Source organism: Podarcis bocagei, assembly GCF_964188305.1.
Source record: "Podarcis bocagei genome assembly, chromosome: 9".
Lineage (NCBI taxonomy): Eukaryota > Metazoa > Chordata > Lepidosauria > Squamata > Lacertidae > Podarcis > Podarcis bocagei.
This window is the reverse complement of record NC_138134.1, coordinates 18,694,231-18,707,886: the sequence shown is the minus strand read 5'-3', so window position 1 is coordinate 18,707,886 and position 13,656 is coordinate 18,694,231. Positions and strand designations below refer to the sequence as shown.

General features: G+C 41.5%; 1 protein-coding gene across 1 annotated transcript; it reads right to left on the bottom strand.

Annotated features, from left to right (window-relative positions):
* Positions 1-841: 841 nt before the first annotated feature.
* On the bottom strand, positions 842-13,354 carry SGCB (sarcoglycan beta). The gene is made up of 6 exons (XM_081208514.1): positions 13,197-13,354; positions 10,522-10,731; positions 7,762-7,947; positions 7,102-7,293; positions 6,230-6,361; positions 842-3,846 (listed from the first exon to the last, which is right to left on the bottom strand). The coding sequence occupies exons 1-6, from the start codon at positions 13,233-13,235 to the stop codon at positions 3,643-3,645; spliced, it is 963 nt and encodes a 320-aa protein (XP_081064640.1). The 5' UTR covers positions 13,236-13,354; the 3' UTR covers positions 842-3,642.
* Positions 13,355-13,656: the final 302 nt, after the last annotated feature.

The following is a 13,656-nucleotide window of genomic DNA, read 5'->3' as shown; positions in this document are numbered from 1 at the left end:
TTTATGTCTTAGCCATTTCCATATTGCAAACTTGAGGTGTGCTTATTTAAAAGTCCTGTGGCTCAAATTGACTGAAGTACTGTTATACTACCTAACCTGAGTTTGGTACTCTGCAATTTTTGTGTAAAACCAACATCCCACAAATAAAACAGTATTTGTGTTTTTTTGTTTCAAAAGTTGATTTTTGTGGCTACCCGCACTTTTGACTGTATGTGCAAAAAGCGTATAATTTTATACAGGTGTACAGTATTTAGTATTTATACAACATATAAGAACAAACAAATCTTGTTACCGACAAAGCTCTGACCACAGTCCCACTACAACTTATTGTCTGTTCTTGCCTTGGGGAAATTAGTTGATCATCTAAGTAAACTACAATATGTTGCTATGTTTCAACGTTTGTAAAGTCACAAATTGCACAGGTCTGTTTAGTGTTTGCAGTCTTTTGCACAAACATTCAGCAATCCTTAAAATCTATCAACTAGGCCAGGGGTCAGCAACTGTTTTCAGCAGGGGCCAGTCCACCGTCCCTCAGACCATGTGGTGGGCCAGATTATATTTTGAATTTTTTTTCCTATGCCCCACAAATAACCCAGAGTTGCATTTTAAATAAAAGCACACATTCTACTCATGTAAAAACACGCTGATTCCCGGACCATCCGCAGGCCAGATTTAGAGGTCGATTGGGCCTTAGGTTGCCTATCCCTGAACTAGACCACTATTATTATTTTGTATAGTTGGTGGGAAGGATATGTAAGAATGGCTTGTCGAAGACCACCCAAAGTGTGTGTGGCTTATACACAGCTTCTATAATAACCAACTTGGGATGTATGAGGCTAGATTTTTGAAACCATTTCAAATGGACTATCCCATATAGTTTTATTTTGAAATAAAAGTTTACAAAGGTGTACAGGAGAACATCTCTTAGCAATTGTTAGACGTCCAAACTGCTCCTCAATGCAGAGGTACAGTTTGTATACAGCTCAAAGGCATAAAAGGATTAGAAAAGTCCTGTCCTAAAAAAAAAACCCACAGCCACACACAGAAAGCAGCACAGCAAGTTAAAAACCAATAATACTTTCATTTTGTATAAAGTAACTTTTTAGTTAAAAAATGTGCAAATAAATAGCAATAGCACCACAGTGAAAAAATACATTCGCAGAGATTGTTTAGGAGTGTTCAATTAAAAACCCTTTTAAAGTTTATTGCTACTATTTGGGTTTTCCTTTAGGACCTTGCTGTCCAAATTTAGTTTTGGCACATTGTAGCACTTGCAGGTTGACTGGCTTAACAATAAGATCAACAGTTTTAAGCAGACTGGTATCCTGTGAAGGGATGCTCTGAGCCAAATGCCTGTTATAAATGAGCTTTCTTCATTGTTCCCACAGTGCATTTTAAAAAATGTCTCTTACATATATGTTGGACCTTTCATTCCACCTTATCCCCCAATGGCAGATGCTGAAAAGTTGTGGCAGCATCCAGAGTAGCACCTGATGCTCTCTGAAGGGCTGCCATGGGAAATAAACACTAGCGAAGGCCCTGTGTGTTCCAAAGTACTTCAGATGCATGCATGGGCTTCTTTAGATTCAAGCCAGAACAACTCTTGCCTTCCAAATATTGTCAGTCCTAAAATTCTACTAAAAGGAAGATTTCACTGACTTTAATCTGTTGATACTATGTTTGCTTTTGTTAATATTTAAAGTAAGACCTTTGCCTTTCATGTTACAGTTCCTGCTATTTTGTAGTCAAAGTAGCCTAAACTATGCTGTTAGGAGGCTATCTACTGCCAGAATCAAAATGAACAATTGCCTGGCTGCTTGACTCATTCAACTCTGATAAAATGCATCAAAACTCTAGCATATGATTAGTATACAAATTATCCTGCGAATTTTGATGGCACCATTCAGCTGCCTGAGGGTTTTTGCTTTTAACCCCATTCATCCAGGGCATGAAGAGGCTGAAGCTGTACTAATATTTACCACTTATGTAACACATGTCATGTGTTAAAAGCATTTCACGTGCCTTATGTCACTGCTGTGAGTCCTGAGATAATGTAAATCAGTATTGTTATCCCTGTATAGGGCTAATACATAAATAGCAAGTTAAAAGAGGAATTAAAAGGAATAATTTAAAGTTCAAAAGTAACAAAGTAACTAATATAAACACAATTGTTTCTGCCAAAGCAGCTAATGGGTTAACAGGAGCTGTGATAATTTTGGTTTAGTAGTTTTAATACGCCATTTCATAATGACATTTAAATATATCCAACCCGTACCAATGAAGTGCTACACTGAATTAACTGTATTTTCTGTGTATGCACTATGAAGTGATTGGTCACAGGGTAACAAATTTGCATTGGAATTAGTTGTAGAAGATAGTTATAGAATAGCCCCAATCATATTTCTCTGTACAGCTTTGAATGCTGTTCACGCAGATAAATGTATCACCATTTTCTTTCTCTACAGAATGTGCAAGTCAGGTTTGCACTTATACCCTGCCAACATGAGGGTTTATTTCTTTAAAATCTCCCAATTAGTCTCCGAACTGCCTTCCATTTTTTTTCTCGTTTAAAAAGCAGTTTAAGCTAAAATTATTTATCTCAAGAATGTTATTTTTCTCTGTGGGAAAATAAGCTGCTTGTTACTATTGCTAAAAGCAGGCTTTAAAAATAATTTATAATATTCAAATAAAATGCAGAACCTATGAAGACAGCAGAAGGAAGCCAATACATTGATGGCGCCCTGTACTTCAAAATATTTCATAACTGTTTCTGAATTTTGTTCCTGTAGAGCCTCTCCTTTCTTATAAATATTTTGCACAGAGACAACCCACAGGAGGGGCTAAAAAGGGAGATCAAACAGAGTGTACTCAATACCCTGAAGCACCCGAAATCTTTTTAAAAACTAATCTCGTTTGTGATATTTGCCCAGATGAAATGCCAACCTATTTATACGGAAACTTGGGCTGTTGGTGAAGAGTCTCTGCATAATCCTAAAAGATTCAAAGCACCACAGTTCAGACGTGTTCCCCCCCCCCCCCAAATACGGCTCAGCATATTCTGTTGAGGCATATATGAAAACAAAGGGTGGGGATGTGAATAGATCATGCACCACTAGGGGGCACATGAAGACTGCCATGTAGGCACACAACCTTTAGCCAAGGCATGGCTAGCTATTTTTGGCCCAAGGCTATGCTCACCACCCAGCCAATTTTCAGAAGCCCACATGCCAGTAGTGGGTGAGGCCATCCTATTCTCACATGCATATACACTGATCTGTGCACACCCGAAGGTTCTCACCACTTGCAGAAACTACGCTTGCAAAGGTGAGATAAGCCAAAGATTGGCACCATTAGACCTTTCACAAAGATTTCAGTGACTTCAATTCAGCTATATCCTAAAGTACTTCCGGAGTGATGAATGTACTTAAGTACCTTACTGAAATACAGTAATATGTAGCACAAATGGTCTGATGATACGACTCATGTTTAAAAGAATCTGTTCAATGCAGTGTCCTGGATAAAAAAAAGTGCTTCATGTAGTTCTTTTACAAGCGTGGTGAAAACAACAACAAAAAAAGCTTGCAAACATGCAACTGTTTTAAACCTAAACTCCTCCTCGTTTGATAGTGCCCTGTTTTGCTTTTAATATGTATTACCGCAGGGATTAACTGAGGTTTGGCAACCCATGTTGCGGCTCTTAACTGGAATGCGGAATAGAGTCCCGTCGGAGCACATGCAAAGCTTGTAGCGTTCCCAGTCGCCATTGTTTAATTTCTCCCCATGTGAAGGACTCGGCAGTCGAGCTGTGTTGAGCATCACACTTCCATTTAGAACAATGCTCTTATCCTACCAAAGAAACATTTGCAGAAGTTAGCAACAGTATTTCCAATTGAATAAACATATCTATTTTAATACCTTAATGTTAAACTGACTATAAGAAGCTTCCTTGTTTGGAGTTTGACTACTCAGCTTAATGTGGTCTACTCTTGACAGGCAGTGGCCCTCGTATCTGACAAATGACATTCCTTGCCCTGCTATTCATTAATTGGGAGATGCAGGGATTAAACCAAGGACCGACCCCTCTCGCTCTCCAGGCTTCAGGAAGCTATCCACAAGCCTTGGAAGCCCGCTGGAGTTCCCGCCGAAACCTGAGGAGCGCAGCGGCGCGCGCCCCAGGCTTCGCGCTGGTCTCCCCAGGGTTGCGGTGAGCTGCCTGCATCCCGAAGGCTGGGGCGCACTGTTCAGCGCTCCCCAGGCTTCGGGCAGCTCTCCACAACCCTCGGGAGCCCAACGCGAAGTCGCGCCGGGCTCCCACGGCTTGCGGAGAGCCCCCTGTTCTGGGGGCTGGGGTCGGGGGAAGCTCGGGCTACCTCCGTCCCAGCCCCGCGCCTGGGGGGAAATAATTCCCCCCTTTTATTCCCCCCCCCAAAAAACCTAGGTGCGCCCTATGGGCCGGTGCGCCCTATGGGGCGAAAAATACGGTACTTAAATATGAATTCTCATATGAATTTCAAAAAATAGATTAATGTGGAATAGGATGATATGATTTATTAGTGAATACATGTGAAAGGGGGCAAGGACTAGAACTAGCCGGAGTTATCCATCCCGTCAAGCTAATGCTCCATTGCAGCAGTTTTGAATGATTGGCCTTTGATCTATACTCAACTGCTACAACCTTCATTTCTTCCCCATTGGTCTGTCTTTAATAAACCCACTCCTGTAGCCTTGTCCTGGTGGGACAGTTCTAGATCCTTTGGGATAACTAGAATATAGAATATACACATATCCTTCACTCTCAATTATTTGCACTGTGCTTCCATACCAGAGAGAGTACAGCTACAGCAGCAGCGATTCTTGCTTTGGTAAGCTGTGTGCCTAAACTTATTCTCTGTGGCTGGGATCTCAGAGGGAGAAAGCCAAAAGTAAACTCACCTACTGCACAAATATATGACAGTGTTGTACTTTGAATACTCTGGCTAAATTTATACTCGGTGTGGCAAGGAACATGGATCTTTACTGTATTTTCCCCAAGGTTCTGGAATGAAGTCTTGGCTGGTGTTCGGAGTTGTTATCTTTTAGCCTTTCAGTGATTGTTCCAAAGGCCTTTGGGCCACTGGGTTTTAATAAGGATTTGTTGCCTGTTGCAGTATTTTATTTTCATTTTGTCAGGTTGTTTTTTTTTAAAAAATCATTTAATCTTCATTCTAAGCCACCTGTAAGGTTGGACAGGTGGGATAGACATAGTTTGAGTAACTAGAGCTGCAACTATAACCAATCCAACGAAGCCTTTAAATTTTTGTTCCTTTATCTAACTTGTGGTCCTTATTCATCAGGTTTCTGCACCCAACCGACCTCTTTTTTGAGGCTGTGCACCTGCCTCTCTCTTTACAAGGCTCTTTCTCTATGCTGCTGTTGCCAGACATGAGACAGAACATTTCTTCTCTTTAAAAGAGGACGGTCCGCACTTCCTTGAATGGTGGTTGCTGCAATATCTGCTTAGTGGAGACTGGGAGTAGCTTTGAAGAGCCATGCAAGGTTGAGCTTGCCATGCATTGTATCCTCTGTATCTTAGCAAAAGGGCAGCAATTAATGGTGTGCTGCATCTTGCCAGCTATTGTTGGCAACGGGCAACTCTGCGTAACTTGTTTTGGTCAAACAAGGTCCTTTATGGAAAGGAAGAGAGTTGTAATTATTGTAGCATTGTTCATTGTTATGCATTTGCTTTTCTGCATAACACCTAGAGAAACTGTTTTATGAGGTTTCTCATATGTGTAAATTAAATTTTGTTCTGCAGCCAGGGAAAAAATGTTAGCCTAAAAAACAACACATTTTCCTCCTTTTTTTCTTTCCAGGCAAATATGTCTAAAAGAAACAGAGCTGTTTTGTTTTAGTTTTGGAATAAAATATTCCAATACAAGTTTTTGTTTGAAAACATAGGTATGGAGTATGTGCATGTAGCTGTATCTAATAATCGAGTTTAACTTGCCAGAAGTAACTATATTAAGCCGACAAAGCAGTTATGTGTTTTGACCTGGAAGATGTAAATATACCTATAGGTCAAATTTGAGACACGTAACAGTAAGCTATAATTTTATAAGGCTTAAAAAAACCATGCCATTTTAAATCTGTAGATGAACCAAATCAAATCTGATTTCTTTAACTTGGTTGCGGTCATATATATAGCTCACTGAATCCATTTATACAAACTGAATATCCTGGAATTACTCACTGCTTTCAGTTCCATATTGCCCCCCATATGAAACTCGATGGTTTTGCCCATGATGAAAACACCTTCATTTCCACGGACAATGGCACGTCCATCAACCTTTATATTCAGATCACTGGTAGCATTGCTGGTAATCTGAGAAAAAAAGAGAATAGGCATGGAAAGCATTTTCTAAAAAATAGTTTTGTTTTATACACAAAAACTCACCTTCCTACAAAATTGGCCTTGATTTTTAAACACCACCGCTCAACCGTTAAAACATTTGTTGGACGGAGGCTGCGATTCTGCAGAGACTGAACGCATATCAATGTTATCAACTGATAACAGTTAACTGCAATCTGTATTTGTGGCCTCATTTAGACAGCAGTTATATATATCGTAGGGGTAGGGGATCTTCTTACCACCACTTCTCTGAGGACTGTGTTCCCTCGGGGTGTGAGGAGTGGTTGTGGGCAAAGCACATATGTACATTCCTTCTCAACACCACATACACACTGGACTTTTAAGCTGTTGTTGCACAGGGAGAATACTGAATTTTCAATGACCTGACATCATATGACAGCAGGTGATTGATGGCTAGGCGGCCCCACCCACTTTTCAAAGTGGCCATAGAAGGTTGGTCACTACTGAATCAGGCCACTGACCAGAACCAGTTCCCTATCTCTGGTTTATAATATACTAGTAGACCTTAGGCTTCTATAGTCTCTACTGAACATGTGCAAACACAGGCCATTTTAAAATGCTTAAAATAAATAACTTAGTCAAATGCTTCATCTTTTTATATGGAATGTTAGCTATAATGCAAATAAAGGTTTGAGCTTAAGATTACAGCATGCATCATGTAAGTTGCAGAGAAAAGTAAACAGAGATCATACCCTCTCCGTAGATGCTTTTTGAACATTCAAAATTTTTACTCCAGTTGGCAAATGAAACTCGTGAGTATTATAGTCAGTGCTAAACAAAGTATTCTGAGTCCGTGGGTCAACAAATTCCATACCAATATCACTTGTAATTGAGGTTCCATTCTTTGCAACACTAAGTTTTGTTTCCCCTTGCTGAAACACAATCTGCAGAAACAAATGAGATGTGTTAAATGTAACAAAGGCAATCTGCTACTTTTACAGTGCTTGGTAGCACTGTCACTTCCTGTCAACAAACAACTTAAGACTAAATATCTTTTTTTAATCAATGAATAAGTAGCTTGCAACAAATAAAAACAAAGCAACAATTTACAGGATCAGCAATACAAAAAATACTACCACAACTGAGAAAGCAACAGCAGCCAGCAACACAAATTACCACCCTGAGAACATTTCCCACCAATCACAAATAAAACAAGCCAGGCTTTTAACCTAGGGTCTGAAAACATAACAGGGTTGGAGCAAGGTGAGCCTCTCCCTGGCGAAGGGCGAGTATGTATGTACTTCTACTATGAAAGTTCTGTTTCTGGTATACCTGTCATACTTCATCGGAGAAGGATATCCGAAGTAGAAGCTCAGATGTTGAACGCTGCACACAATAGAAGATATACTTACTGGCTGGTTCTCTCCAACAATCACCAAATCCTCATTACGTCGACCTCCGACTGTGCTCTTATACAATGGATGTATAATTCCCATGTCAGAGTCTTGTTTAAATCGCAGTAAGCCGCTATCATGAAACTCCATGCTGTCACAGCCGCTGGGTCCAATGCGAATTACAGTCCAGATGATAAGCGTGATCTAAAAGAGTAAATTTAATTTTTAAAAAATGTAAATAAATTCTGAAATTGTCATGCCAGTGCTTGGATCAGATACCTTTGAGAAGAACATATTACTTGAAAACAGGCCCACAAAGCTGAAAACAGCCCACCAGTCATGTATGCCAACCCACTAAATGCTCAATCTCTGGTTTGCCTGGGACTGAAAACAAAACAAAACAAAATTCTGGTTGTCAGATTCCTGGCAGGCCACAATGTTTAACTGGTGGATTGTGTTCAATTTGGTGGCTCACAAATTGCGTGGTTCTAACTTAAAAGGAGGGCATCCTCATGCATGTGTGTGAAAGGAAATTCGGCAACCAAAATTAAGGCACCAATCCTAATTGAACTCAGTGCTCTTTATAAGTACGGTATATATGATAAGGCTGTAAATAATTTATATTTAAAAACAATACTTGTACTTCTTTAGTTGTATAGGAAAAAAAGAGCAGCCCAGTCTTAACTCTTAGCCCACGTGACCTTAGAAATTGGATTTTTGATCAGGATGCCAACCAAGACAGAGCATCCATCATAGTTGCCTGCTACTCCACTTGATACCCCAAAATAAAGACCAATCACTCAAGGCCCTGTTACTTTGAGACTCTGGCCTTCCCACTACGCAGGGCCTTTGTAGAACTAAGATGTCAACAGATGCCCTCAGCATATTTAGAGGGGATATATCGGGGAATATTCCATATGGATCGCAAATGTATATATGGATGCAATCAGGTAGAGGACGTCACATGCTATCTGCTGATTTGCCCCCTGTATACCACGCCCAGAGGAAAATTTCTATCACCAATTCTTAACTGGCTTCCAGGTCAATCTGCATAGGAAGTGACAGTTGAATTCCTAGCAGATAAGCATCTCTATATTACATACCAGGTAGCCAAATTTGTGCTGGCAGCTAAGAAGCTCTGTTCCAACTATGTGAGTGCACTCCAATCTTAAGTCTGAATGTTGTAAATTTCTTTTTATGTTGTAAACTACTACAGGTTGCATGTATGATTTTAGATGAAAGTTTCCTTTTATTATGTGTCCATTGTAAAGGCCTTTGGCTATATACAATAAAAATGGGTTGATAATTCATAGTCTGGCACTGAATAATTAGCAATCCATTGAAAAGATAAAAAGCAGAAAATTGGTTAATCTCTACAGATCGTAAGAAAATTCTGCGATATATGTGGAGTGGATAAGTACATTTTTATCCTTAATTCACAGTACATCTTAGACTGCAATACAGAATGTTTACTAAGAAGCAAAATAGAATTTATTACCAGTTGTGGAGCATTTCTTTGACCTAATTAACTAAGACCTTTCCATGTATTTGTTTTTAGGAATCCTTTTTCCCCCAAGCGTACTATGGACAGCTGGGTCCAAACAGATACATATTACCATGTTGCCATTCGTCCTCTTGGTTTTAATAGGCATAAATGGCACCCAGTGTTTATAATCTCCATGTACAGTTCCAAGTTTGGTTAGAAACCCTGCATATAGGTAATGAAGATAATTTCACTGAAAAGCAGCAATATTTGGAGCTTGCTTGGCACTAAAAAGGAGGAAAAAATACACCTTTAGAATTCTGTTGAGACATAATTAACCATGTATACACCAAAAACCAAATACACACAAGTTTTGTGCTCCTATTTCCCTTAGTCGTAGAAGGTTTTGAAGGTTTCAGTTAGCTTCCTTCCAGATGAGGAAGCACTGGTGATTATGCCTTTAGTAATACAGTACCGTATTTTTCGCTGTATAAGACGCACGTTTCCCCTCCTAAAAAGTAAGGGGAAATGTGTGCGCGTCTTATGGAGCGAATGCAGGCTGTGCAGCTTTCGCTGAAGCCAGGAGAGCAAGAGGGATCGATTCCTCTTGCTCTCCTGGCTTCGCTTCGCTGAAGGGGCCCTGCGCAGCTTTCCCTCTCTGCGCAGCGCCCCTTCAGTGAAGCGGCAGGAGAAGTGGAGCCCCTTCCATTTCTCCTCCCGTTTTGCTGAAGGGGCGCTGAGCAGAGAGGGAGAGAACATTTTTTTTTCTTGTTCTCCTCTAAAACTAGGCGCGTCTTATGGTCAGGTGCGTCTTATAGAGCGAAAAATACGGTATGTTTCATTAAAAAGCTTGCAAATATACAGATTTAACAATAAGTGGCAAGTAAACTGACATGTATACATGCCATACTAGTGTCAAATCAGCAGCATTCCATCACATAATTTCTCTTTCAGAACTTAGGGCTCCTTTATCTTCTTCCTTTCCAGGTCTCTTGACCCCCCCCCCCCATACACCTCACTCTGCAGCCTCTTCCTAACCTGCAGCTGGATGTAAGCTGCCCATCCAAACAACCAGTGACCTGCTAGTTTGCTCGTTCTCAAATTCAGTGACCAAGCCATGCCAAAGATAAATAGAAGCATTGAAGAACAGCTTTGGTTCCTTGCATCTAGTTGGTTAGGCCCTATTTAAGTCAATAGAGCTCCACTTCTGCAAATATATTCACAGTGTTCGTCTAGTGGTCTAACTTAACAATATAAGCACGATCACAGTGTTTTGATTAGCTTGTTCTACTTACAATCAAATTGATGACAGCCAAAAGAAACAGGAGGACTATCACACAAATGGCCAAGTTGCCTTTTCTGCCTCGCAAGCCAGTTTTGTGCAGACGATCTTCATCAATTGGAATATATCCAGCCTTGAAGTTACTGTTGTGTTCTTTGTTAATATTCCTCCGCTCCACAGCTTTCTCACGCATCGATTTCTTCACGGGACCATTAGAACTTTGCTAAAAATAATTTAAAAATAAGTTCCCCAAACAATATATTACCTAAGTCCAACGTATCCTATTCATAACAAAATGATATGAATTTTCATTTCTGCCACAATAGGATTTTCACAGTAGGAACTTTTTAAAAGAGCCCAACTTGTAAAGAAAATATTATTTGCAAAGTCTTGAGAATGTAGCTATACAGTACCGTGTTTGAATTTGCTGCAAAAGCAGTTACATTTAGCTGCAGCAGAGGACTGCTTCAGCAATAACAACAATAATAACAACAATAATAAAAGTTTATTTATATCCCGCCCTCCCCAGCCGAAGCTGGGCTCAGAGCGGCTAACAACATTAAAATGATACAACATTCTATAGTGACATTCCTATGTTGGATGCTACTCCTATTGGGGGGGGGGGGAGGAATATGAGTACACTTTTTTTGTTGCATGTACCTGTATATGCAGTGTAGCTCTTCACCCAGTAATTTCTCTGTAATAGAGCCAGGTTGTTCATATAAAATGACTACATAAACAGCTAAGCATAACTCCTAGCTACTATGAACATCCGCTGTGTACATAAAGGCAATTCAGTTCCAAACATTCAAGCAAGTGTAAGAGGGAGTTTGAGATAGTAGCTGAGAACTGGAAGGGGCTGAGAGCCCAATTGTATGGTGCCAGGAGCCTCCAGGCTGTCACTATTTTGCCAGAGGGATTCAGTCACACACCAGAAATTTAGGTTTCTGAAATAAAAGTGGACCAAAGGACTATGTTGCAACAAATCCACTTTCTTTTAAAAATGGCCTTTTTGCCGTTAGGAAAGTGATGCACTAAAAATGTGATGACAAATTGATTGATTGATTGATTGGAAGGCAAATAACCTCCCTGTGAACAAATCAGGACGAATGATCAATAAAGAGCGGGTACCATGCAAGCTTTGTGCAAGAAAATTGGATAAGTGCTCTATAAAGAGGTCATTTGAAGGAGCCCTTGGTCAAACCTTTTTTTGGGGGGGGGGCAGGGAGAGAGAGAGACATACTAAAAGCACAAGCAAGATTTACACAACACCAAATTGCTCCTGGACCAGAGAGCAAAGTCTTTAAAGCAAAAAGTTGTGCCCTTTGCTGTACAGTGGTATCTTGGTTTACAACCATAATCTGTTTCGGAGGTCCGTTTGCAAACCAAAACAGGTTGTAACCCAAAGCGAGCTTTTGCCAATGGGGCCTCCCTCCAAAAATTGTTTGTAATTAAAAAAAAGGGTTGTAATCGAAAAAAAGGTTGCAAACCGGGACATGCACTTCCGGGTTTGACGTGCTTGTATGCAAACTAAGACGTATGCAATCCAAGGTACCACTGTACTTGGTTCTGTGCCATCAAAACGTTTTCAGAGAAGATTATTATTATTATTTTATTATCTATTGAATTTATATACTCCACTTTGAAAGTGTCTGATCGTATTCCCCGGAAGTCTCCCTTAAATCCCTATATATGCTTTGCCCCCCTCCTAGTCCTCAAAGGCTAAGGAAAGTCCTGTCGTGGACTACAACTCCCATAATGCCTGACCTATGGCCGTGCAGGCTGGGGCGGATGGGAGATGTAGTCCAACAGCTTCTCGGCACGCCATTGGTCGCTCCGCCCTCAAGCCTCCTTCGCGTTTGCTCGAGGGTGAAGCAACACTCAGTAGGATCCTCTGCGCGCAGGCGCAAGACGCTCCCTATCTCTTTCTCCGCCCTCAGGCGGCTATTTTTGCTACGGCACCCATTCCCCTGGGAAGCCGCCGCCGCCGCCCTCCCGAGCCTGTCAAACGGGCCTCGCGAGTCGCCTCACGCGCCCTAGGGGACTGGTTCTAATTTCAGAAAGCCGGGCGAAAGGCAGACATGATACGTGTCCAGGCGACAAATGCCACGAATAATGAGCTATTAATAAAAATAATAAAATAAGAAAGAGCAACGAATGTCCTGAGGGGAAAAGGGAAGGGGCCGCGTAGGTTGGCGCGCCCGACTCCGCTGCTTCCCTGAGGCGGCTCGGCTACGGCAGAAGCCCGGGCGCCGTGTTCGGGTTGCCATATTTCAAAAGAATAATAATAATAATAATAATAATAATAATAATAATAATAATAATAATAATAATAATAATAATAATAATAATAATAATAATAATAATAATAATAAACACCAGGATACCCCGGTTAGCAAATGCTCCGATAATTTCGGAGTTTTTACAAGGCACGGTTTAATCCCCGTCGCCGGTTTCATTGGCCCAGTTCCCGATCAAAAATATCCCGGGAGGACGTTCATTTTCGGAGGCGAATTCCGCGACGCGCCCTGAGGCGAAGGGGCCGGTTCGGCGCCGGCCTCCTCAAGCCGAAGCCGCCTCTTTCTTCCCCGCCCCGTTGATATCTGGGGACGGTAAAATGAAGGAGCGCGCGCGTTTCCCTCCTTTTCCCGCCCGAAGCCGGAGCCAGGCAAGGCGCCGGGGACTGACCTGCTCGGAGGTGATCGCTGCCGCTGAGGCGACCGCCATCTTGGGCTCTTCTCGTTCCTTCCGCGGAAGGGAGAGCGAGGCTTGGCGGGGCGACTTTGGCGGAGGAGGAAAGGGGCGCGGGAGCCGCACCCGCCATGCCCGCTCCTTAAAAGGGGCGAGGCGGCCGAGGGAGGGCAGGAGAAAGGCAGAGCCTCCGACATTTCTCTGAGGAAAAGAGGGACGTCCCACTCCATAAGGATAATTATATCCCACACATCTTATGGGGTTGCCTAAGCCACTCAGGGCGGCCTCCCACATGTATAAAAACATCACAAAACATTTAAAAAAATGTAAAAAATAAACTTTGCTATACAAGATTGCCTTCAGAGGGCTCGGGGGTCGGATAACTCCCAGCATTTCTCCCATGAAAATAGAGACGTCCAATTCCATAATGACCATTTTATTATTTACACCCAGAAAA

What these genes read in the sequence shown, in the direction of transcription:
- SGCB (XM_081208514.1), bottom strand. Translation starts at nt 13,235, where the DNA reads ATGGCGGTCGCCTCAGCGGCAGCGATCACCTCCGAGCAG. An exon ending in TGGCTGTCATCAATTTGATT is followed by an intron (nt 7,948 to 10,521) that starts GTAAGTAGAACA and finishes TTACTCTTTTAG; the next exon opens with ATCACGCTTATCATCTGGAC. An exon ending in AAAAAGCATCTACGGAGAGG is followed by an intron (nt 6,362 to 7,101) that starts GTATGATCTCTG and finishes TTTTTTTCTCAG; the next exon opens with ATTACCAGCAATGCTACCAG.